This window comes from Cebidichthys violaceus, unplaced genomic scaffold (assembly GCF_023349555.1).
Source record: "Cebidichthys violaceus isolate CVI_PGR_0920_01 unplaced genomic scaffold, fCebVio1.0.p SCAF_15, whole genome shotgun sequence".
NCBI lineage: Eukaryota > Metazoa > Chordata > Actinopteri > Perciformes > Stichaeidae > Cebidichthys > Cebidichthys violaceus.
This window is the reverse complement of record NW_027176318.1, coordinates 3,150,970-3,175,532: the sequence shown is the minus strand read 5'-3', so window position 1 is coordinate 3,175,532 and position 24,563 is coordinate 3,150,970. Positions and strand designations below refer to the sequence as shown.

The 24,563-nt window shown below is 41.7% G+C and overlaps 1 protein-coding gene across 2 annotated transcripts in view; it reads right to left on the bottom strand.

The window, feature by feature from the left end:
• The window catches only part of LOC137871592 (dual specificity calcium/calmodulin-dependent 3',5'-cyclic nucleotide phosphodiesterase 1C-like), a 35,581-nt gene that overhangs the window by 7,542 nt on the left and 3,476 nt on the right, over positions 1 to 24,563 (bottom strand). For both annotated transcript variants that reach the window (XM_068709462.1, XM_068709463.1), the window contains exons 4-12: positions 22,912 to 23,028; positions 17,975 to 18,157; positions 16,613 to 16,679; positions 15,520 to 15,636; positions 13,663 to 13,803; positions 12,387 to 12,487; positions 11,992 to 12,120; positions 11,596 to 11,697; positions 337 to 457 (exon numbers count right to left, since the gene is read on the bottom strand). In XM_068709462.1, coding sequence (XP_068565563.1) covers positions 337 to 457; positions 11,596 to 11,697; positions 11,992 to 12,120; positions 12,387 to 12,487; positions 13,663 to 13,803; positions 15,520 to 15,636; positions 16,613 to 16,679; positions 17,975 to 18,157; positions 22,912 to 23,028 — 1,078 coding nt within the window. The remainder of the gene's footprint in view (positions 1 to 336; positions 458 to 11,595; positions 11,698 to 11,991; positions 12,121 to 12,386; positions 12,488 to 13,662; positions 13,804 to 15,519; positions 15,637 to 16,612; positions 16,680 to 17,974; positions 18,158 to 22,911; positions 23,029 to 24,563) is intronic.

Genomic DNA, 24,563 nt, shown 5'->3' with positions numbered 1-24,563 from the left:
AGACTGCAAATCAGGCCAGTTTTGCCTATGAAATACATATTTCTCAAAGACAACCAATACTATGTTGTGATGTCTGATGTCAGAAACCTATTAACAGCCAGATCACTCATCTGGTTGTGGTATAAATGCTCTTTTTTCCCTTTTAATGTAATCCTTGGTGCAGAGCAATGTATTGTATATCACAAATTAAAGCCAGCTCATCGATTTAAAGTGAGCCAGTGTTGTGATAATAGGAAGCCTGAGTAACGTTGAAACACACAGTTTGCTTGCTAACCCACTAATATTGCTTAATTAATAGTAAAGCAAGAAGTAGGTGACATGTTTTTAGGGCGTTACCTGTCTGAAGAACTCCTCCAGAAGGGATGTAGTCCAGCGATGATGGAGGTCCCAGTGTTTGGCAGGGTGGCTGATGTCAGCAGTGTGCAGCAGCAAGGATAAGGCCTTTGGTTTGTCAATCCTGCAAGTACAGTCTCGTCAGTCAATGACGCCACATGCTGCTGTGCAACTGCTAAAGAGAAGCACTTGCTTTAGTAGCTCATGTACATTATGGAAATTATGAAAACGCAGATTTAAAAGAAAAATGATCTTCGTCCACACAAGCGTTTCAACACCATTTTAGAAATGATTTCGGTCCAAACTAACACGCCTGAAAACGAATATCACATGACTATTCACGTACACTGGGCATGCAGGTGTCGATGTAAATAGGAAGTGGATCGGTTAGTAAATAACATTTCTGTTGTTCTTGAAGGCACTTCATGCAAATTACATGGTAGTACAAATGTACAGAAAATGCAAGAGTATTATAGTTAATAATAAAAGGCTCTTCCTCTATAATTGTTCTCTATATACTCTATATACACACAATATAGATGTACAAGTTTTACTTTTCAAAATGAGCTACAAGAGCAGGTCTTGCTATCTCTCTCTCTCTCTCTCTCTCTCTCTCTCTCTCTCTCTCTCTCTCTCTCTGTCTCTCTCTCTCTCTCTCTCTCTCACATACACACACACACACACACACTCACACACATCACATTCACTATAAAATGAACACTTACAAATCAAAGTTTATTAGATTATGTTCTGTTGTCTGTTCTCACACTCAGCTCTGCCGTGTGGCTGGATGTTAATGTCGTACTGGAGAGCATTTATGCTTTTGTTTGTTTACAGTTTATTTGTAAACTTCACAATAATTGTGCAGATCAACATAAGCATTGATAAGAAAAAACAGTAATTGATGTGGAGTTTCCATTTCTGGTAGTTTTACAAGCCTGAAGCTGGGCAATTTACCCACCCTGCCCTATTCCAGTGAAGGCTTTCACATGTAAATGAAAAGGCTGTGAATTATAAAAATGCATATCTGAATACAAATACGGTCACACCTTTTTCTAAAAAGTACTAACTCCATTGTAAGAAATTCTCCACACTGATATTTTCCCTGCATTTTAGAACCCCTATAACCGCTTGAAAACGTTGCTGACCGCATTTTGAAAACTCCAGGGCTGCATTTAGGTCTGGAAGGGCAGAAACAGAGACCTTTGAAAATGATGATGCAGACACCCACGATGGACACAAATCAGAGTGTAGTGTATGGACGAGGCGGACACAGATGTAGCATTAGTTACTTTATTCGGCCATGTAAAACATCAGAAGTCTGTACTGCGTATGGGGGCTACAACTACTAGAAAAGGACCGTGTTCACTGAGGTCCAAAAAGCATTTGTACTCATTACAACCATATAACTCATTGTGATCAATATACCACATTATTTCCCCTTTTAACTGAGAACAACAACTTTCTTAACTGAACAACAGTTGTCTGGTACCTTTAATGAAAACTTATGGCCTAAGTTTACGTAATATTTGACATCTTCCGACATTCCCTTATGTAAAAGTTATGTGTGTTCAGGTTGTCTGTCCGAGTATAAGCTAAAAGAAACAGTCCGCTGTAGGGGTATACAGTCTTATGACATATATCGCTTTGGTGGTTTAGCCACTCGGTTTGAGCGCATCAGAGCCACTGGTTTGGGCTCCAGAAGCTCAGGTGTCTGCATGCTGGCGTCAACAACTTCCTGAGAACTGCTGAAGTCTTCACCATCACCCAGTTTAGCCTGTGATTCCGTAACATCTATATCAGGTTCAGCAATGGCTCGAGCTCGCAGCTGGTCTCCATGACGTCTCTGTACTGTGTCGGAGTCCCGCTCTCTGACTTCATACGATGCAGGGCCTGTCTGTCTCACAACTAACCCTGGAATCCACTTTCGACTCCCCGCCACAGTGCTGCGCAGATAAACGACATCGTCCGCATAAAAGAACCGGTCTGCAACAGTGCGGTTATGGTGTTCTTTCTGTTGATACTGTCTCTTACGCACCGTCTCCTTGGTACAAGGCTTTAGGAAATCCAACCTTGTCCAGATATGTCTGTGAGGAAACAGAACAGCCGGGGAATGTCCAGTAGTGCAGTTAGGCGTAGTCCGATTTTGCAGCAGGAACAGTGAGACTTTGTCCTCAATGTTCAGTGAAGTGTGAGCAAGCTTTTTCATACCTGCCTTGAACATCTGGACATCTCTCTCTGCCAGATTATTGGTTGCTGGATGTCCTGGTGCACTTGTGGTGTGCAGAATTCCATTCTGCTTGGCAAAAGTCTGGAACTCATCAAATGTGAATGTGGTTGCATTGTCACAATTTGTTCAGGCAGACCGTAAGAGGCAAACAGTCTCCCGAGCCTGGTAATAATAGCTTGAGAGGTGATCTGTGACACTTCCAACCACTTTGTATGTTAATCCACCACAACCATGAACATGTGGCTCAGGAAAGGTCCAGCAAAGTCTATGTGTAGCCTCTTCCAGGACTCACCCGGGAACTCCCAGGGGTGTAGTGGAACCTGACGTGGCATCTTTTGGTCCAGCTGGCATATCTGACATTCTTTGCAAATCTGCTCCACTTCAGAGTCAATGTTTGGCCACCATACATATTTGCAAGCTATGGCTTTTGTTTTCACTATGCCTTGGTGCCCACAGTGAATCTCTTTTAACACGGCTCTTCTCATCTTTGAGGGTACAATGACTCTGGTCCCCCATAGGACACAACCTTGCTCTGTGGACAACTCATTTCTCTTTGTGAAAAACACCTTTAGGCTTTTCCTCTACCTGAGTGGGCCAGCCCTCCATGACATACGTATTGTGATGGAGAATTTATACTTTACTAATTCTCCTAACCCTGTGAGATATTTACCTGTTTCTATTGTCAGCCTTTTGGTGGTTTGACCTTTTGACTCGCATAGATAACACCTCAAGATGTGAAGATTCCCATGGGAAAGCAAGCGTAATAAAATAATGTATTTGTGTGACAAAGCTCAGAAGAGGAAGGGGGTGAATGGAGGTGTCAATGGGCAGCTTGAAACTGCTAATGTATTGATATTCTCACCATTGAATCTATGGGATGATGGGGAATTACAGTCCAAATTTCAGCGTCCTAGTCCAAAGTGTTGTGGGGATTTCTAGGCCAAATTAAATACAATATACAAATGGCTCTATTTATGCCAATTATCCATTAACTAACTGATTTGACTGGTTTAAGTGTGAGAAACGTTGAAGTTGTCCGTGTTTTGTGTTTTTTTTAAAGAAATGTGAAAGAAAAAAAAAGTGTGGAAAAAAAGAAAAGTCAACAAGTCAGCCCTTCATCATTTTTACAGCATTTATTCATGTGTTGGGGAGGGGTTCACTGCTAAAATGTCTGCCTCATGGCTCAAGGTGTAGTGGAGTCTCTTTTTCTTTTCTTTTTTCTTTCAGAAATGACACGTCCCAAGTTAACCACCGTCTGCCCAGTTTGCCAAAAGGTGCATGCGGCCTTGCCTAAAAAGGGGGCATATGGTGGAAAATATTGAGGAGAGGAGGATCCTGCTCGCCCTTGCAACGGGTCGAGTGAACATCCGCCATGAGTAATGTCCAGTCTTGGGCTGTCGCTATGACAGCTCAAGACTGGACAAACATCTTGTCCAAGGCCATCCTGAGCTGGATAAAGATGGCCTAGAATTTTACTAGCAAGCTGTGAAATGTAAGGCTACAATAAAACTGCTGGCAAAATTGAGGGCTTCCAACCCTGCCGTCCTGAGGAGGAGGAGCACGTCTTACATGAGGAGGACACGGAGCAGGAGGTGGCTGAAGTAGCATGCTGCAATCCAAAATGCGCCAACATCTTAGCCGAAAACAGGGGGCTGAAGTTGCAGCTAAGGAAAGTGGAGTTGGAGCTGACCAAATCTCTGAAATTTAATCAGAGGATGATAAAGAGATCCCGCTGTTCCTCTGCAAAAACTGTGAGTGCGGCTGGCTGGAAGGTGAAAAGCATCATACTGGTTGTCATACTAGACCAGGGGTGCCCAATACGTCGATCGCGATCAAGGTAGTGCGGGTAGATCGCATGCCATTGAAAAAAAATGAGATGTCCTCATGGCATTTGCCACTTGATTGACGTACAGGGCAGCCAGTCTGAGATCACGTCTTTTCTAACACACGGGTCACCATGTATGCGCGGTCAACTGCGAGCTAATTAGTTAGCCTCCCAATTTATTTCTACTACAGAAGCTAAAGCTGCAGCGCCGTGATTTGTGGAACTTCCAAAACCTTGCGTCAGAGCTGGAGATGCAGCAGAAGGCGTGTGCGCAACTCGACAGTGTGCTACACAGAGCAGATTGACAAGTGTCTGTCAGAGTTTGACAAACGCCTTCAAGACTTTGCTTTACTCAAGCCAGTCACTACATTTATGTGCTGCACATGTTGGGAAGATATTGAGGTTGATTCAAAAATGACAACGCTGTTGCTGAACTCGTCTGGAGTGGAGGATGAGATTTTGACACTACTGGCTGACATTCAACTGAAGTCAAGGGCTCATGGACAGTTTTGGAACTTACTCACAGAGGAAAAGTACCCAAACATGAGGACATGTGCTACCTTCTTGACTGCATTATTCGGCTCTACTTATTTATCAGCCTTTTCCCACATGATAAATATTAAGTCTAAATACTGTTCCACCATGACTGATGATCATTTGAAGTCTGCTTGAGGCTGGCTAGCAGCTACTGTCTGGACTATGCAACACTGGTTGATTCCATTCAGTGCAAGTCATCAGATTAAGGTATGACCAAAAATATACAGAATTGTATTGTGCCATAAGGATTCATGCAGTTATGCAAGGTACGCCAACAAATATTGTAAATATAAAGTATACTCAGAGTATATATATATATATAGATATTCAGCATTTTGAATGTAGGTAGATCATTTTGACTTTGACATTTTAAAAGTAGCTTGCAAGCCGGAAAAGTTTGGGCACCCCTGTACTAGACTCTGAATTTCTGTTTTTGTTCTTTCTCAGCCGAAGCCAGGGGTAGCTGAAGGAGATGGGGAAGAGGTCGAGGAGGGAGGCGACCTGAGTCAAGGGGCCGGGCCAAGCGGGGTGCCACCACCGGGAACAGAGGCCGCAACTCTGGAGGGGTCGGAGGCCGAGGACGAGCCCAAAACATCACGACCTCAGAAACATCTTCCAGTTCTTCCTGTACCTGCTGGAGACCCCCCCCCCCCCCCCTCTGCAGACTGTCAAAGATACAGAACACTGCCGTGGTGAGGGCTTTGAGAGCGGCCCTCAGGAACATCAACAAGCCGGTGGTGTTGCACCAGCTTCGGGTGAAGGCCAAAAAAATGAGCCGACTAATCACGAGGGCCAACCTGAGACGGTGCCAGGAGCTGGCGAAACAGAGAATCCCGAGGATACTGGGTAAGACAGATTGCATATCTCAACGCGCAATACAAAGATGTAGATGGAAATAATCCTGTGTCTCTCTTCAAGGTGCTGAAGGTGCTTTTTTTTCTTCTCTTTTTTTTCCCCTGTCCTCTTTTCAGAACGCATGGAGACAGAGGACAACTCGTCGCTCCGTTCTACATTTTACGGCTACTTTTCCGCCTTGGTGGCCTCCATCTACGGACACCGACCGGGGGTCCTCACAAACATGCTGGTGCAAGAGGTCCAGGCGGCCAAGACCGAGAGTAGAGCCACTGAAGACGACGGTTACGTACCAGGTTCTACACTGAAGTGCCTAATCGACTGTGTTTTATTTTATTTTTAGTTTTATGTTGTTTTCTGTGTATTGCAGGTGAGCGATAAAAAAAAATGGTCATTTCCTTATGACTCAAGAGCGATTGTCCCAAATTGTCCCAAAAGTCAACGGGACATGCGGAATAATTACTGGGTTGGGATAAAAAAGAAAAGAAAAAAAGTGCTATTTAAGGGACCGCTTTTTGGGGTTTTCCAAATGGCACCTTTTGGCCCAAATGGCAGTTTTTGTCCCGCACGGCCCGGGGCCTTTGTCACCTGGTGGTCACAAGCGGTAAAGTGCAAATTGGGAAAACTTGTCCGAAACTTTGAAAAATCATAGCTCGACGACCGACGTTCCGAACGGAGCCCCGCTTTCCCGCGTAGCACTTGGGCAAATATGGTATTTTTCCTTACGGTCTCCCAATTTTTAGCGGCACTCCTTGTAGGGGGAGGAGAAAATTGACCTTTTTATCCTTGTGTGGGACTGACATTATAGTCGAAAACTCCCTGAGCGCCTTGAGTGTGGCTAGTTCTGCAAGATGTCATCATGCTGCTGAAGGTGAAATACCAGAGTACCAAGAAGTACATCAAATTACAGCTAGGTTTCACCTATTTGGAATTCACCAATGCAGGTGAGTAACAGCTTGTGTAATATAAAAAAGTACAGCTGCCTTTACAATTAATACACAATGTTTAAGTGGCAGTTTTTTTGCTGTGCTGTGCAGGTCATGGTTTATAGGAATGTCGTAATGGGTTTTTATTATTGTACTTGGTGCTGTCCGTCTTATGACGTCAGTACGCTTCCCTTTTGTTTTATTTTGACATTCTAAATACAGGAAGCATTGGATTGTCTTGGTTGCTTGGCTAAAAATGAAAGTGTTGCCACAACTGGAAAACAGTTTGTCTGCCATTGCAGCTATAAACATTAGTAGGGGGCTGAAGGCGCTTTTGCTTATGAAAGTTACTGTTTTATTTTGTACACTGTGATGTTGGTAATGGCTACAATGCAGCATCATAATACTGCTGTTAACAACAATTTTAGATAAGTTTTATAGATGATTTGGTTGATCATTCAGTCATTATGTGCAGTTAAAACCTGTATATCTTTATCCGTTGTCATGCTCATCATTTTGTAGTCAAAAACAAGTTTGGGCTTCATGATGCAGCTGAACTTCACATTTCTGATAAGGCAAACACAACAGTGGAGGAAGACGTCCTTCTTGAACTGATAGAGTCTGTTGGAGCTATTTATTTGATATTAGTATTTTGTTATTTAATTAATAAGTAGTATTGTTTAATTATGCTAGATATTTGCTTATTTAGATTAGGTTGATTGTTTGATATATTAAGATAGTTTTTTCTCTTTAATAGTAATTTGTTTAGTTATATTATGTTTTGTTGTATAAGTATACTTAGTTTAGAGGTTATTTAGTTATTTAGTTCTTTGGGTAAACACTGTGGGCACCTTTGGCTATATATAGGAGTAGGTAGATAGGACCAGCATGCACCGGGGTGGGCCTATAGTATTTTACCAGCACAGCACAGGAGAGACAGCGTGAGACATGAGTTTCTTTGTTCTTTTTGTTTGTTTGCTTGTTTTGTTTGATTTACCAAATGAATAAGAAAATCGGAAGCCTGCGTGGACAATGTACTCTTTCCTGCCTGCGTAAAATACCAACCATGGTGAATCAGCGGCGTTTGATTATTATTTGTTTTATTTTGTTTTATACAACAAATGGCCACTACAGAGTCCAATCCAGACTAATGCCTGGCAGTGCGTGACAGCATTTCAGATGAAGATAGGTTTTATTATTAAATCTGTTGTAATCAATGCTCAGGGTTTTTCTGCTGTGAAGCCATTTTGTGTCTCTGACTGTCTGACTACAGTGACAACGTAGATGAACAAAGAAACAATATTTAAGCAAAAGACAGATCAGCATCCAATTGCCAAAACAGTTAGAAAATTTGGTTTGGTTGTAATTGTCCCAGGCTTGTGTTACACAAGGTCATAGTTTACTATGATAACCCTTGTATGGTGTTCGGGTCTGTGGGACCCGTTTTCATTTTTTATCAAAAGAAAAATGATACGATTTATTATTTTTTCAAACTCAGGCTCATTGACCTTGGCTCATTTTTTGAGCATATTGTGTCAGGATCCCTGTCTGACCCATTGTGTGTTAACCTCTGTTTCCCCCCCATCTCCTCTCCTCATGTGTCTGTCATTCCCGTTTGTTATTGTGTGCCATGTGCTCGGCGTTTGTTTTCTCGGCCTGCCTCCAGACACCTCCCATGGCCACACCACTGATTGGTGCACAGCTGCAGACAATCCTGGCTCGTTATTACCTGCAGTTGAACACACTGGATCCTGATCCCACTGATCACCGCCTGGCAGTATATCAACCCTGGTCCTGCAGGCCTGGGTTGTCAGTCCGTACCGTCTTCTGCCTCGGTATTCTGCTACCGCAGTCCATAAAGTCCCGTTGATGATTCCTCTCTGCTACGGGTGTAGAGTACCTGTTAATCTGCCTGCCTCCGGTGTCGATTCAAGGGAATCACACCGTCGATCCGGCCTGCAATCCTGTGTCGGACCACGGGTTCCACACAGCCATTCCTATCATCTGTCCAGTAGAAATAAAATCAGTTTGTACTGGATTCTGTGTCCTGTGGTTGCTGTTGGGTCCAGATTTATAGCCATGCTACGAAATCCCCTCATGCACCTACTTCAGTATGAAGATTGTTCCAGGCCTCTATGAAAAGGAAAAGACTGACTGAGCTCAAAGTCCAGAGATTCTGAACTGGAGATTCAAAGTCCGGTGCTGCAGTGCTCTGTGAGAGTCACAAGCTGTGTCCCAATCCAGCGGCTGCATCCTTCGAATGACCATGTCGGCCGTGTCCTTTGAGGACGGAAGGCTGCGGTCTCCGAAATCAAGCGGTCTGATCTACAGAGGACTAACTGTTTAAAAACAAAATGATAGAAAAACTAACACAGTAGTAACACTACTGCAGATGTAAAACAAAAGCAGTTCACTTATCAAAGCTGCTGTTCACTAAAGACAAAGTCCATCCTCCCTTCTTTGATTACAAAGAGTTTAATACCACGGTTGTCCAGTACATCGGTTCAGTTCCAGCAAGAGGTCCTTCTCGATTCATGGACGCCAGTGATGACAGTCGAGCCTCTCCAGCTGTACTTCCTGAATACGTTTTAATGTGTTTGACAGGGACAGTAGATATTGGGATTGTCACTGCCAAACCGCTAAAAAATGTAATGTCACGTAAAAATGTCTTACTACTACAAAGTTCTGTTAGCTAGCTTCACAACGGTCACGCTAGCCCACTGACCAATCAAGCCGCACCTTAATGACGTACCTGTAGGCCAGCTAGAAGGCTCTGACACGTCAAAGAATACGCCCAACATGTCAAACTAAAGATCTGATTGATTGAAGACTATGACAATCAACAATGTCGTCCCCGTTTACTTATACTGCAAAGGGATTCACTTGTAATTCTGAAGGCCTCCGGGCAGATTTTTTTGACTTGGAGACAACATAGGGGTGAAATCTGATTGGATAAAAGCTCTACTTAAAAACAGGCTGCGCTGGAAGCAGAGCAACAGAGGAAGACAGTAGCTGTGCAATGAGATAAAAAGCTAATGGGAAAAATATTACATGTAGTGTATTTATGAAAAATAATTAAATAGCTATAACTTTGGGATTCTGTTGACAATTACAGCTCTGTAGGAGTCGTGTTACGTTGCTGCTGGTGAAAACCCAACATTTCCTAATACCATAAGCTTTTAAATGACAAAATAATGGGGAGTTTTGTTGTAAAGAATAGGAAATGAAATGTGTTTATCCACCATTTTATAGCCGCTCCTTTCACCACTTCACGCCGGTAGTCCAGTTGTTTTGACACTGACACAGTGATAAAAGTTCACTCAGCTCCACGTAAAGCCTACAGGTAGATGTGATGAGCAACATAATGTCATAGAGAATTAAGATCATGAATAAATCTACTCTGAGGCATATTTGTTTCCTTTAAACGTTGTAATGTGATTCTGATCGTGTGTGGAAATCTTGCTGTTCAAGTCAGTGTTGTTATGGGAATTATAAAGGAATACATTAATTGAAATTGATGACTTTTGGAAACGGGGTTGACTCAACGCTAAGTTCGTCTAGGTTACATTAAAATGGTTACTGTGCTCTATGAGGAGCAGAAATGCAGGGCTCAGCTTTCACTGGCTCACATCACTGTGTTCACTCGCTGTACTGGTGCAGTCTGGACTGCTCACGTGTGCCACCTGGTGGTCGCTGGTGCGCACTGCAACTACTGCTTGAATTAACTGGATAAATCAAAAGTCCCCCCTCCCTCTCTGCCACCACAGGACAGCTTTACCAGTGAAACCAGCAAATCCTGTAGGCACAGGTAAAGCATGGACCACTGCGACCTGTTAGCAAGATCCAATAACATCAATGTATATGTTTTTTGTTATATATTTTTCATGGTTCAGCTGTTGTTTCGCAAATGGCAACTACAACATGAGCATTGATGTAAAATTGGCAAGTCAAACAATCTGTGCAAAGCCTCTAACTTTATATAACTTACGTTAAATGTTTTGTTAGAACTTTATCCCAACTGCACATGGGAGAAGCTACTGTTATGGTTGGGGCAAAAAGGTACACTGGATTTACCCAAGTGCTTAGAGACATGGGGAGCAGAGGAATGATAAACAGGACCGAAGAGGCAGGGAATTTCAAAATAAAACAGGAAACGAACTAAATCAAAACCAAGATCTTGACACCCATCTACTGAGCATCAGTAAAATTGGTGAGAAGATGTACCTGTAAAGAGTGAAAAAGGATATTACAAGTCAATACCCTCCCAGTCACAACCTGTTCACCTTGGTGCCGTAAATATCAAAAATGTTTCAAATGATTAGGCACCGATGAGGCTGTGAATGTTTGGGGTGGTTTAAGACTGGATCTGTAAAACCCTCACATCCACCCTTCACATATAATATAGCTTGTGTATGTTTTTTTTGTTTTTTTTGTTTTTTTTCTCATATAGCAAAATGGGACTACAAACGACTTTTTGTTTCACAACCCTGTTGTACAATGACAATAAATAACCTTGCAACTTGTAACACAGACAACCGTCCCTTCAGGCCTCCTGCTAAAGCCACTCTCATCCCAAAATTACAAGTAGAGATTAAAGCACTGATATAGTAATTATTAGTGGTATTAATAATAGATTATATGTAAACAAATAGTACAAAGTACAACGTTCACTCAGCTAGTGGACAAAGTCAGTGCAAGTTAAATCAGCTTGTATTCAGCTAAAACAACACCACGACAAAGAAATCCACAAGTTACAACACAACACATTTTCACTCAAGTGATATCTGAAATTATTATAATGGTGGTATCCCAACTTTGCGTCATGATTTGATAGTGTCAGCATTGTGAAGGACCTGAGGCCGGTTCATAACTTGAGTGAATCCACTACTCACGCCTCAGGTTGCTGCAGGATGCTTTTCATGCCTTTGATCTGCTGGAAGTGGCAGGACATGTCTGTGGCCAACACCATCTCCACTACCAATGCCCGCAGTTCTCTGAAAGAGTGAATGACAGTAACATATAGCAAAAACTATTGGATGTATTGCCACAAACGTTCATGTTCCCTTTTTAAAATGAATCATTTAATTCTCTTTTTCTCTAAAATTACAATTTGTTACTCCTTGTTTCCCATAGTCTGGGTTTCTTCAGCTGCTGCTCCATTTAAGTACCAGTGGGAAGCATTAAGTATTTTATATGTGTTACCAACATTTCTCATGCTGATCAAAGAGCAGGAATTATTATATAGCTGTGAAAACAATGCCATGCTAAGCTCAGCTGCCTCCTCTTACCTCCAGTCATCTTTGGAGAGATTAGAAAGGATGTTCATTTCATCATCGTGCTGTAGAAGGCGATATGCAGCACTGACGTGGTAGTTCTCCAGAACAGCTCTGTCATTGTACAACATGGCTGTGTCTGACCTGCAAATCCCACACAGCTACTTACCAAATGTTTTGGATTAAAATGGAAATCATCATCATCATCATCATCATCATCACAATATCAATGTATGAGGCAAAGCTAATTATTTTAAAATGTAAAGAATTAACAATAGAATAATTAGCAGCTTTTTCTTATTATTTACCCTTTATGTCTCTTCATATTCTAATCATAGAAACGTATTGTAAACTGTCCTCAGCGACTGCAGTGATTGAAATGCTACAAAATGATGCTGAGTGGGAATTACCTGGTCTGAATATGGAAGTTATTGGTGGTCCCTGTATGTTCATAGTCATGGATGGCAGCTGCAAAAATGATGGCAAAGATCTCCAACTCAGTTAGCCAGTGCTGAGGGAGCGAGAGAGACAGACAGACAAACAAACAGAGAGGAATGTGAGAAAAAGATAAAGATCAAATTCACAGGAAGAAGAAGAAAAAACAGACGCTTGCTTAACGTTGTGCTGTACTCCAGCCTGAACAGAAACGACACAGAGGGCTCTGTGCTACCGGGCTTTGTGGGGCAATATCTGACTGAGATCTGTTTCTTCTGACTGACGGAGTGAAGGGTGAGAGGCAACTGACGCTCGTAAAGAGTAGGAAGACCTCTTTTAACACTCTCTTTCTTTGGCTGTAGCAAATAGTTTAGGGAACTATTTCAATAGACCAAACCTTCCAATTTCCCTCTCTCTCACAGCGAGCGATGTGTCTTCGTCTCAGTAATTGTCTCAGTCCGTATTCCAAAAGTCAAAATTTAGATATAGATAGATGTAATATTTCAATAAATTCACTAAATGTTTTTATCCGACAAAATATTCCGCTTTAATTCATACTAGTTGGCGTTTATAAATATATAAACTACAATGGCACCTTTTGGTAACGCAATGTCTGTATTGTATGGTTTTATGATGATTATATGACTTGTATTTGGTGCTGCCATAGCCATAACACTAAACTGCAGTCATGAGTGATTGTTGATGCATTGTTTTATGCAAATTAGGCGTGGCTGATGTGTGGCAGGTTAGACAAGGCAATAGTTGAGTTGCGATTGTGCTTGGGGGAGGGGCTTTAAAAAGTCACCCGGGGGCCCATGTTACTTTAATGTGGTCTTGGTTAGCAGAGTCTCATTTAGGTTTGAACAATGATTTAAATCCATGGTTGTGTCTTGCTTTACTGCACTGCTTCACTGAACAGTCTTTCTTTCTGTTGTTCTTTCTTTGCTGTAACAACCCCACATTGTCCCCAATAAAAGTCACAACAAACCAAAGTCCCTTAAACCTCCAGTTTGTCATGCAGCCTTTCATCCATTTATAGTCCAAGCTGAGACAACTCTAGAGACATCGCTATTACATCATTGTTATTGGCTCCAACTTGACCTATCATCAATCAAGTATCATTTATACCAACCCGATTGGGTTTTAAGTTCTGAAAAGCTCTATGTGCTGATCGACCTGTGAGATTCACTGAATATCTGCATTCACTTCTGAAGTGCATTGCATTTTGCTTTAACCCAACCCAAGACTTACCATCATGCCAGTCTTGAGGAGCAGGTAATGGATGGTCTGTGTGACGTCAGCAGCATGCATCAGGTTGTGATAGGGATTCTTGTGTTTGCTGTAGCCCACCTCCAACGAGTCCACGAAAGATATGAGGGCAGAAATAGGGACCTGCAATAGAGGAAAAAGGAACAATGAGGTACCCTGACAAATACTGCAGTATTAATGTGAGTTAACCATATATACATCTCCAGGTTATTCTTAATTTTGTAGGCCAAAACTATGTATTCATTTGCAAACTTGAATTTCCAATTCAGACTCGTCTTCACAAGCTCACGAAAGGTGCAATACAACAACAGGTCTTTCAATTTTATTTTATTACTTCAAAAATATTTGACCTTTCCTGAGTTCTTAAAGTGAGACTTGTAAAAAAGTACTCCACCTATTTAGCATTGCATATAACCAGAAGTGCATGTAACTGGAACGCAGTTAAATCTAGCATTAGCTGGACATGGTTTAGCAAACTGATCCACTTAAAATATTAGAAAGACCTCTCAGTGTAATGCATTCGGCTCCAACACTAACTATGACGTCAATGATGAACATACAATTAACATAAACATATCTCAGACCAAATGTCAACTAAAACTGAACAATTTGAAAAAGTTCTGTAACGGTAGATTATGGATAGTTTTCCAGTAGTTTTGTATTGGTTGGCTGTTATTACAATTACATTTTCTTTTTTACTTTTTTTTAACTTGTTTGTTTTGGTTGAGGAAAAGGAAAACTTCAGATGCTTCTGTGAGGAAAGGGAATATTTAATCGCTGCTGTTTCAGCCCAACAGCTGAATCTTTCAATATAAAGAAGAAAAACAAAAACAAATCACAGGCTGCTGTTATTTTATAGAAAATCCATTTTTGACAGAACTCAATAGATGATTTCTTTCTCTCTCAATCTGCATCCCTGTCTTCTCTCTGTCTCGAGTGGACTTCCTGAATAAATTCAATAATCCTCCATGATGACAGAAGGTGAACTGCAATTCAAAACTTCCAGTTTACTAATGACACCACGTCATAATTTAAATCGCCAACGGGTCTTTGATTTTATTCCATATTGGCAAGGTACATAGCAACATTTAAAAAAAATGTCCCACATAATTAGGACATTGTAATTATATATGAGTGCACTATACAGGAAAGCTGCCATCCCTATGAAAACATCCACATCTGAGTTCCACCAATCTTGTTCATCAGCAATTAACTTAACAAATTCTGCATTGTGCAAAAGATCAAACCATTCCTCTGCAACCTTATGTATCAATACAAATGATTACCATCCAGTTTCCCCTTGATACATTTGAATCAGGTATTAGCAAATGTCTGGAAATTAAATAATACACATATGATCACACCAACACATTCTCAGCTCAGTTGGTCCAACAATGAAGCTTGGACAGACTATGATGCTCTACGTTCCCATCAACCCTCAATTTTGGTGTCACTGACGACGCGTCAATATACGCACATTACGTACATAGTGTCTTTTCAAAATAAACTTCCGTCTTCACAGGAACGTAGTTGGGTTTGGAAAACATTGACCAACTAAAATATCAACAATAAATTTTTGTTTCACAGTGGTTTCCTGGAAGAAAGTCCTGTGTGTTTGACACCCCCTCCCCCCGCCGTCCTGTGTGGACTATCTCACACTTGACACACTTGACCAGTTGCTCTGCCTCTAATGCCACTAGTACATACACAAGCTAAAAGAGCATCAGTGTCAGACCCCAAGGAGCACTGACTGTTGGACGTGTTGGGAGGAAGGGTTGGTGCACACACAATCACATTTCTGAAGGAACTGATAGAGGCAATGGAAGTTTGTTGGCATACCTTGAAACGATTGATCAAGTCATATCTGGTGAATAGCTCATAGAAGACAAATTTCAGAGCGTGGTCTCCACTAGCATCGTTCAGTGCAAACACATCGAAGGACCACAGGTCCACATGCTAGAACAGACACACAGAAACAAGTTTCATTAGCACATGAATGTCTATATATGCATTCATCGGTTAATTGCTATGGTTCCTTTTTGTTTTTTAAGTTATCATAGACAAGAAAAAGTAAAAAATACCCCTTACAATTTAGTCTCAATGTTTTCATACCAATATAGAATTTAACAACTGGGAACATGATGGCAGTGTGTGGGAAGTTTTTTGTTCTTCCTCGGAGATTATTGTTATCCTGCACCTGCAAAATTATATGGATGTGTGTGAGTGTGTGGGCTTCCTAATTGTTGGTTCTTCATGAATAAAAAATATTTAAGACAACAAAGAAATTTTTAGGGGTTTTATTTTGAAATGCAACATTTATGAATCAGGTGACAGTTTCTATTAAATTGCGTTCACTTTATTAGAGTGTTGCTGTGAGACGGTTAACGGTTGACTCTCTAACCTGGTTCATCCACTCACTCCCTCCAAGGCTGTATTATAGAGCTTTCTTCACCACTTTTGGAATAAAACGACAATACTGGGCAAGTTATCGCGTTATCGCGTTAACTTGTGAGGAGAAGGGCTGAAGCTGGAGCGCAGGAAGTCTGTGCAAGCAACAACATATCTGGGTGCAAGCGTACATTTGAGCAGAAATCACTGCGCAAACTGGAACTATTTGAGTGTGAGGACAGGGATTAAAGGCAGACCATCACAAAAACTGAAGTGAAATCAGTGAGTCATGCTCTCAAATTGAAAGAACACACTCTTGAATAAAGATATGAAAACAATTCCATATCAGCCATTCATTCTAGAGCCTCATTCAGCCCTCCACCTGACAATTAAATAATGGATTGACTTTAAAACTCAGCATTTGCTTGGCATACCTATGTACAAAACACATTTTGAAAATGCAGGAATGAATTTTCCTATCATGAACGAATCTATTACAAGCTTTTCACTGAACACAAATGACCATACAAACATACATTAATACCTTGAGAACAGTGATGACATCTTGGGGATAACTGAGACCGGCCATGTTGGAGGTTCGTCTGTACATCCTGTCACAGAGATACAACACACACATAGACACATTCCACAACACAGTGACAAAACAAGCTTACACTGACCAGTATGGTCAGAATTACAACTTCTTTCTGATCTGTTTTCTTCAAACAAATTATTTCTTATCCTTTAAATGTGCAAAAAGGGTTTGGAATGGAGACGTATAATATTTATAAAATAATAAAATCCTCAAAAAAGTTCCATGAAACAAGTTTAATTCACTATCTCCTCTCTCCAGTTTCTACATTAGCAATAGGTTATAAAATTAGCAGTGAGTCATGTCAGCATAACTTAGTTTATTTTTATTATTGGGATTATGTTTATTTCTGGATTATGTTGTATCTAATTTGTTTGTTGTATTATGATGAGGTACATGTTAAGCTAATAATTATATTTTCTAGATCATATTTAACTTTTAAATGAAACATATTTGGCATGATTTAAAAGCTGACGTTATGATTTGAACAAGATGTTGTGATCTCTTTCGATCTTTGTGTAGAAAGATGGCAATCAGAAGCAATCGCCTTCAAATAACTTCCTGGCTAAATAAACAGCAAAAAGTGATTGTAACCTTGTTTCCTGGTGGTTTGTTGTTCCAGTTAGAACATTAAATCCGTAACCTAGAGATTAGTTAGCTACTAAGAACACTCCAAAAGAACTTGGACCTGTGTGAAGCAAAGTCTGACGTCTAGTGATTTGTGTACATAATGGAAAAAAAAGGAAAGTTCATGTCCTACAAGAATTACTAGATCACAAATTTGTGACTGTTTCATAAATTGCTATGAGGCTGTGTTTCGCCCCTCAAGCTCTATATGAAAGTACACATTAATCGCACAGACGGGGGACATCCTAAAACATCGTAAATAACTAGAACGGCCATGTGTGGGATTCACCAGTATCACTGCTGGCACTGACCAATAGCTGCAAGCGATCGCTCAGAGTAGTCGATCATGTTTGTCACAACACCCTGTTCAACCATTTCTCTTCCTGGTTGGTGAGGATAAGGCAGTTTTTTTTATTGTTACCAGTAAGGAGTCAGATTTCTGTTATTGCATGTCGGTATTGATGGAAAACTGAATTTGATCGTAAAAAGACTATGTGGATGGAACCCTATCATATATAAGAAAATGCACTTTTTATACTAACCTAAATACTTATAACATTGAATAAGTACACGGTATGTAAATGGGAAAACCTTCAAACAGTGTTTATAAAAGATCATGACTAAATCATTATTAAGGGCCTAAAATCCCAGATGACCGTTGCATCAAGTGCAAGAAACAAGCCAAACCTCTCCACAAAGATGCCAGCCTGCACTGCGTGGACGATGCTGCGGAAGCGTGGCTTGTCTTCGTTATGACGCAGCATCAGAACCCTCTGCCGGGTAAAAGTGGACGCCAGCCAGTCCCGAACCTCTGACGGCACCGAGTCTGACCGGATGTCACTCAGCTCGTCCTCTGGATCCACCAGCCGCCTGCAGGGAGAGACACATTCACAAAAAACTAAAGGTCATGAAAAAAATGCTCATTTTACTTAGCACTGTGGATTCATCACACTTTATCTCCACAGTTGTGGATTGATGATTTAACTTCATCAGCAAAGTAGATGGATATCAGTAATAAGTAAAAAATGTTGGGTTAGCTACTTGGAAACCGTACTGAGCTAAGCTACCAGCTACTCATTACTTTAAATGAAGCTTCACTACACTGAAACTATCCCCAGAGATATGTAGCAAGCTAAGGTACAGCAACATGGTAAGTAATTAAAGCTGTTTTTTACATTGAAGTCACGTCAGTGCCATTAATATGAAAAATATATTATAATATAAATATACACATAGGCTTAATATAATCATTTTATAGTATAATTAATAATATAAATATACATTTCTGTGTCTCCATGGACAATCATGCACATTACTACTATATCAATATCCACCTGCCTTCCACTTATGTACAGTGTACTACAGTGCATAACAGATTAATATAATCTGTAAATCAGGGTTAGATTTGTTTAGGGGCGGCCACGAGGGGCACTGGCACAAGGGGGCTGCCCTTTAAAAAAAGCTTTGCTAAACGACCCCTAAAATAAATGAGAAAAAAGAATAAAAGAATAAAATATAAAAAATGTGTTTTTGATAAAATAACAGTTTAAAACCATTTAAGAAATAAAAAGCGAAACTAAGAGCTGTAATAAAAAGTGGTTAAAACAACCTAAAACACAACAAAATAGAAATAAAGGAATATAAAGTCCTAAAAAAGCGTCCAACAGGGGGCCTCGTCTGCCAGCGGGGAAAGAGGAAAAGAGGGCAGCATCAGGGAGGTGTGTCTCCACCATGGGAAGAATTAAATAGATAAATAAGTTAAAGATGAATGTAAATAACAGATATATAATAAACAAATAGACAAAACAATTAGAAAAGTTTACAAAAGTGGATAAAAAGCATGCATAATATATTAAAAACACACGCGAAGGAAAATATAAATAACACGTATAAAAGGGGAACCCGTGGTGGAGGTGTGGAGGGGGGGTGGGTTAAAAGTATGGTAGATGAGGCTCCCAGATATAAAAGGGGGAGGGAATCAAACCTGAAGGGGTGATACATGGAGGCAGAGAGTAAAAAAGGTGGGGGGGAATTAAAAGAACCACAGACTGGGTTAGTATTTCTCATTTAGCCCGCGAGGGTCTATGGTTCCCAGTCTGTGGATCCATTTCCTCTCCGCTGTGCCGTGCTCCACCGCTTGCTGCTCTCCAGGCCCACACTCTGGAGACCGTGTGAGCCATGGATTTTAAAATGTACATATAGGACACTCGTGCCATTCCCGCTGTTGATCTTATAAAAATTCTGCTTGATTATCAAGTGCAGTTCGTTCCTCGTCTCTCCCACGTATAGTTTGAGGCAGGCCCTGCACCTCACAGCGTAAACCACATTGGAGGCTGTGGGTGGCAGAGCCTGCCCCACGTTAAAACCGAGTCTGCTCTGGGGGTTAAAAACGTGGGGGAGACACATAAAACCGATCTCCGAACCTCGAAGCGCCTCCCTCCCAGTCTCCCTCTTGTTGAGGTCTGTGTGGACCAGGATGTCCTTCAGGTTTTTACTTCTACGGAAGGCGGAGATCACGCGGCTATCCTCCAGGGCGGCACAGTGCTCCCTCGTCCCCTGAAAGTTGTTTTTAATAGTTTTTAAAAAATTGTGTGTGTGTGGTTTGAAAATGTTAAAACTAGGGGGACGAGGGACTGGGTGGTTGGTTGTGGGGTGCCGCTGCCGCCTCTGAAGGTGTCAGCGACCTCCGCCTTGATTGTTCTGAGGAAGCGCTTCGAGTAACCCCTGAGCCTCAATGCGCCAAAAAGGGTGCTGGTCGCCTCCTCCACATGACACGGGATCTGCACCGGGAGGGTGCAGATCCTGTGGAACCGGATCAGCTGAGACTTGATAAGACCTCTGTACGTATGCTTGGGGTGGTAACTGGATTTGTGAAGGAGTGTGTGGTGGTCGGTGTCTTTGAAATGGACTTTGGTGGCCAGGGTTTTGTTCTGGTCGCTAGATTCTTGGAAGAAGACCCTGGTGTCCAGGAACTTGACCGAGAGATGTTGAAGGTTATGTTTGAGTTTGATCTTGGGGTGCTGTGTATTTAAAGTGTCCAAAAATGTGTGAAAGTGCTGTTCAGTGTGATCCCAGAGGCCGAAGATGTTGTCCAGGTAGTAGAGGAGGGGTTTGTACTGTAGTTTATGGAATGCTGTTCTCTCCCAATGGGCCAGGTAGATGTTGGCATACACTGGAGAGTATTTCCGGCCCATTGCACACCCGCACAGCTGGAGATGGTTTTTATTGTTAAATGTGAAGTCGTTCTGAGTCAAGGTGATGTTGAGGAGTTGGATTATTTCATTATCTGGTCTGGCTGGGTTGGGGTGTTTATTAAAAATGTCTTGAATGGCAATGAGGCCGAGTGGAGTTTCTATGTTTGTATACAGTGAGTCTATGTCAATGGTGAAAAGAAAGGTATGACCGGGTACCTGGAGGTTTTTAATTTCATTGATGAAGTGATAGGTGTCCTGGAGGTAACTGGGGTGAAGTTGGGAAAGCGGATTAATAAAATGGTCAATGTATTCAGTGTTGTTGTAGGACTCGGAACCGCAATCGCTGACTATCGGACGGCCGACCGGAACAACAGAGGGGACCGTCCAGGTCACAGGAGGCTTGTGTATTTTGGGGATCAGGTAGAAGAGGCGAGGCCTGGGCTCATCTGGACCGTCCAGATGTTGTTTCTGTTTTGCGTTGATGTATTGATTGTTATGTAGGCTATGTGTGATGTCTCTAATAAGTTGTTGTGTTTCTAGTTGTAGTGAGTGGTGCATAATATGTGTTGTTGTTTAACTGTCTGTCTGCTTCTAATATGTAGTTCTGTCTGTCCTGTAAAACTATCTGGCCCCCTTTGTCGGCTGGTTGAATGACTGTGTTTGTTGTTACCCGATGTTTTAAGAATGTGTTTGTGTTGCTGGCTAATGTTAGGCTGCGTGTGCGCAAGGGGGCGCCATCGTGTCGGTGCTTCTAAATTTTTCTGAATGAGTTGAGTGATCTGGGGTGAGAGGGTGTTTGAGTATGGTTCCCAGGAGGACGGTCCAGTGAACGGGACAGGCTCTCGCCTCGGTGCTCCCCAGAAGTGGTCCAACAGCTTCAGCCTCCTGTGAAACATGAGGCGGTCCCCTCTGAGCTCCGGTCGGGTGGGGGGGTTTGGGTGTGGCGATGAAAGTGAGTCCTTTTTCCAGTATCTCCAGCTGTGCGGGAATGAGGGAGAGAGCAGAGCTGAGGTTGGTGATGTTTGATGGAGGGGGAGATGTATGGTTACATTCCTCCCCCGTTAGTAGTTTCCAGTACCTGAACAACATCTCCGCCGTCTGGGGTGTCCAATGTATGTTGTCCTTAGTGTTGACCTGGAAAAGAAGGGGGTTCATTTCGGGTATAAAATTGTATTTGGTGGAGATGGTGGTGTTGAGGTAGTTCAGGAGGGCTTTCTTGCGGGGTCTTAAGAGGGGGAGAAATTAAGAATGGGGATGTAGATGGTGGTGTTGGGGAAGGTGAGGTGAGCGGTTTTCCAGAGCTGTTGTAACTGTTTAAAAATGGTGGTGAGTGTGTGTTCTGATAGGCAGTTATTAAGACCAACAGAGAGTATGACTTGTTGTGGGTGAGGGGTGACTTTCCTTAATAGTGAGTGTATGTGATGGAAGTTTGCACCGGGGTAACTGTCTATTTGAATGTGTGGGTGTGTGAATGGTGGGATGCGGGAAAGGTTTGAGTCTCCTATGACCAGGGTCGTCTTTCGCACCTCCAGCGACCAGTCCTGGATTTTATGGAAAGTGCGGGGGTGCGAGTGTGGTTCCGGGCGTCCTGGGGAACCAGGCGGTGTCGCGGAGTCACTGCTGGAGATCAAGGCAGGCAAATCAGTTGGTAAGGGTAAAGTCAGCGCAACGCTTTTATTTTTCCCTGTTATCGTCATGTTAGAAAATGTAGCTTGTGTGGACGGTGTCTCAATACTTGGTCAATAAAAGAGTTAATCAACTGAAAAGCTTTTTGATTCAGAAAACGGTGACGCTGCCGCCACACTGCTGAGAAATGTCATTGAAGTAGTAAAGCTGCAGCTTGCAGCCAAAACGCATTACAAACAAATGTAGCAAGGCAAAACACCGAGCTGTCTTGGGCTTTTACCAGGCTTCAGGTGTAAGTGAACCCGGGAGGAGGGGCCAACTTTCAGTTTTGTGTGTTTTAAACTGCAACTGACAAATGCTATTCCCAATAGTATTACCATCATCATTGTGCTTTTACTCTACTACAATTGAAGGACATTATTTATTCTTTCGTCAACAGCTACAATTTGAAGATTTTCCATAGAACAGTGGCCTATGATAGATAATTCATTACGGATTAGAAAATTCACAATGGTATATAAAATTGTAATAAAAAATGGCTTGTGATTATTCATCAGCATTATTAATCCAATATTATAAGAGTGAATAAATACAATACTACACTTTGGATACTTTAAGTACGTATAATTCTTCAACCACTCCTCAAAAGTCTATGTAATAACTAATCATGACAGGCCTAAGCAGCATTCAAGAACAGCATTTTAAAATCCCTTCTTTGTCAAACAAAAAATGAACTTTTTGTATAGCACAGTACATGTTTAAGGATTATTTGATAAAAGCAGAACTGAGCTGAAATCTCCTTGCCTGGTGGTTTCCTCTATGTATAGTGATTCTAAGACTGAGGCGGCGTGCTCCAGGTTTTTCTTCAGGTCCACCACAGAAGCCTCACCCCTCTCCAGCTGCTTTACAAGACAGCGCAACCTGCAACACACAGCATCACACCAGTATCAGCATCATCACTTCATCCCAATCCCAAATGCTTGATTTCAGATGGAGAGAGAAATATAACACCCCCGTCCCTTACATTGACATGATGTCTTTAACCTATGACCTTTCATCCATAGTGTAAAGATCTTAATGCCTCATTTTACAATACCTCTCATTATAATCTGTTTGACCATTACATATACTGCTGAAAACACTGTCCTGTCTTTATTTCAAAGAATGAGATAGATGCTATAGGAGCCACGGTTGTTAACCATTACATCTGTCCTTTAACATGGAACTAATTCCTCAAATGTCAGTGCAGACAGTACCGTTGGCAATGTTAATGTCAAAGCAGCAGTGTCACAGTTAATTTCATCACAAAGAAAAATACAGAACTCTTTGAGAACTACATTCCTTGCCGGATGTAGTCTGACTCACTGAAAACAGACTGTGGGTAGAAGTCGGTCTTTAGCCACATTCTCCTCCCCTTCCATTCTCAAAAGAATGTAAAACATATAATACGGTCTTATTATGTACAATACATCTGTCTAGTATTGTGGTGATGGTTGAAATCTGATGCTGAACTATAAATCAAAACCTACACTCTCAAGTATCTGCAATAGGACTGATCCAAGCCCGTGAATGAAGTATACATTCAGCTTAAAGACTGTTTTCTTGTGTGGTATCAGACTCACATCAACATTTGAATTTCAAGGGGGGAAATTGTGTGTAGGTGAGGGTCATGACAATGTATTCTTTTTTTTTTTATACTCAAAACTTTGGTGTGCATTTAACAGAGAATACAGATTATATAAATGAGACAACTTTGTTGCTAACATTTTTAGCTTTGCTAGCGTCAAGGCTCTAGGAACGGTAATGTCAGGCGGTCTGTTCACTTAAACTTTAATCTTTATTACAATTGTCATTTTTACATTACATACATGCAATTTGACCTCTGCATGTTACCCATCCTAAGCGTTTTTAGGATCAGTGGGCTGCTGTGAAGCGCCCGGGAAGCAACTTGGGGTTCAATGTCTTGCTCAAGGACACTTCGACATGCAAACTGTAGGAGCAAGGGATCGAACCGCCCAACCTTGTGGTTGTAGGACGACTACTCTACCCCGCCCTGTACACCATTTTGCACCCAACTGAAAATTCTCAACAATTGGATAGAAAGCCATGAAAGTTGGTTCAGACATCCATTTGTCTCCAGAGGATGAGTTCCAATGACTTTGACTATGTCACCTGCAAATGGAATAGTAAGTTCTATAACATTGTTAAAATGTAAATTGAACATGGTAAACAACCCACATGTTAGCATTGTCATTGTGAGCATTCTGAGATTAGCATTCAGCTCAAAGCACTGCTGTGCTCCACAGAGCAGCTAGCATGGCTGTAGCTCTGTTGTTACTACCCAGGAGGTGTAAAGTTTGTTTATACTCTTGTGTGGCATCGAACCACCAGCCTTCGCAGATGGTGAGCTACGAGCACGCACCAAGGCATTTATGCTCAACACGCTGTTTGTTGCC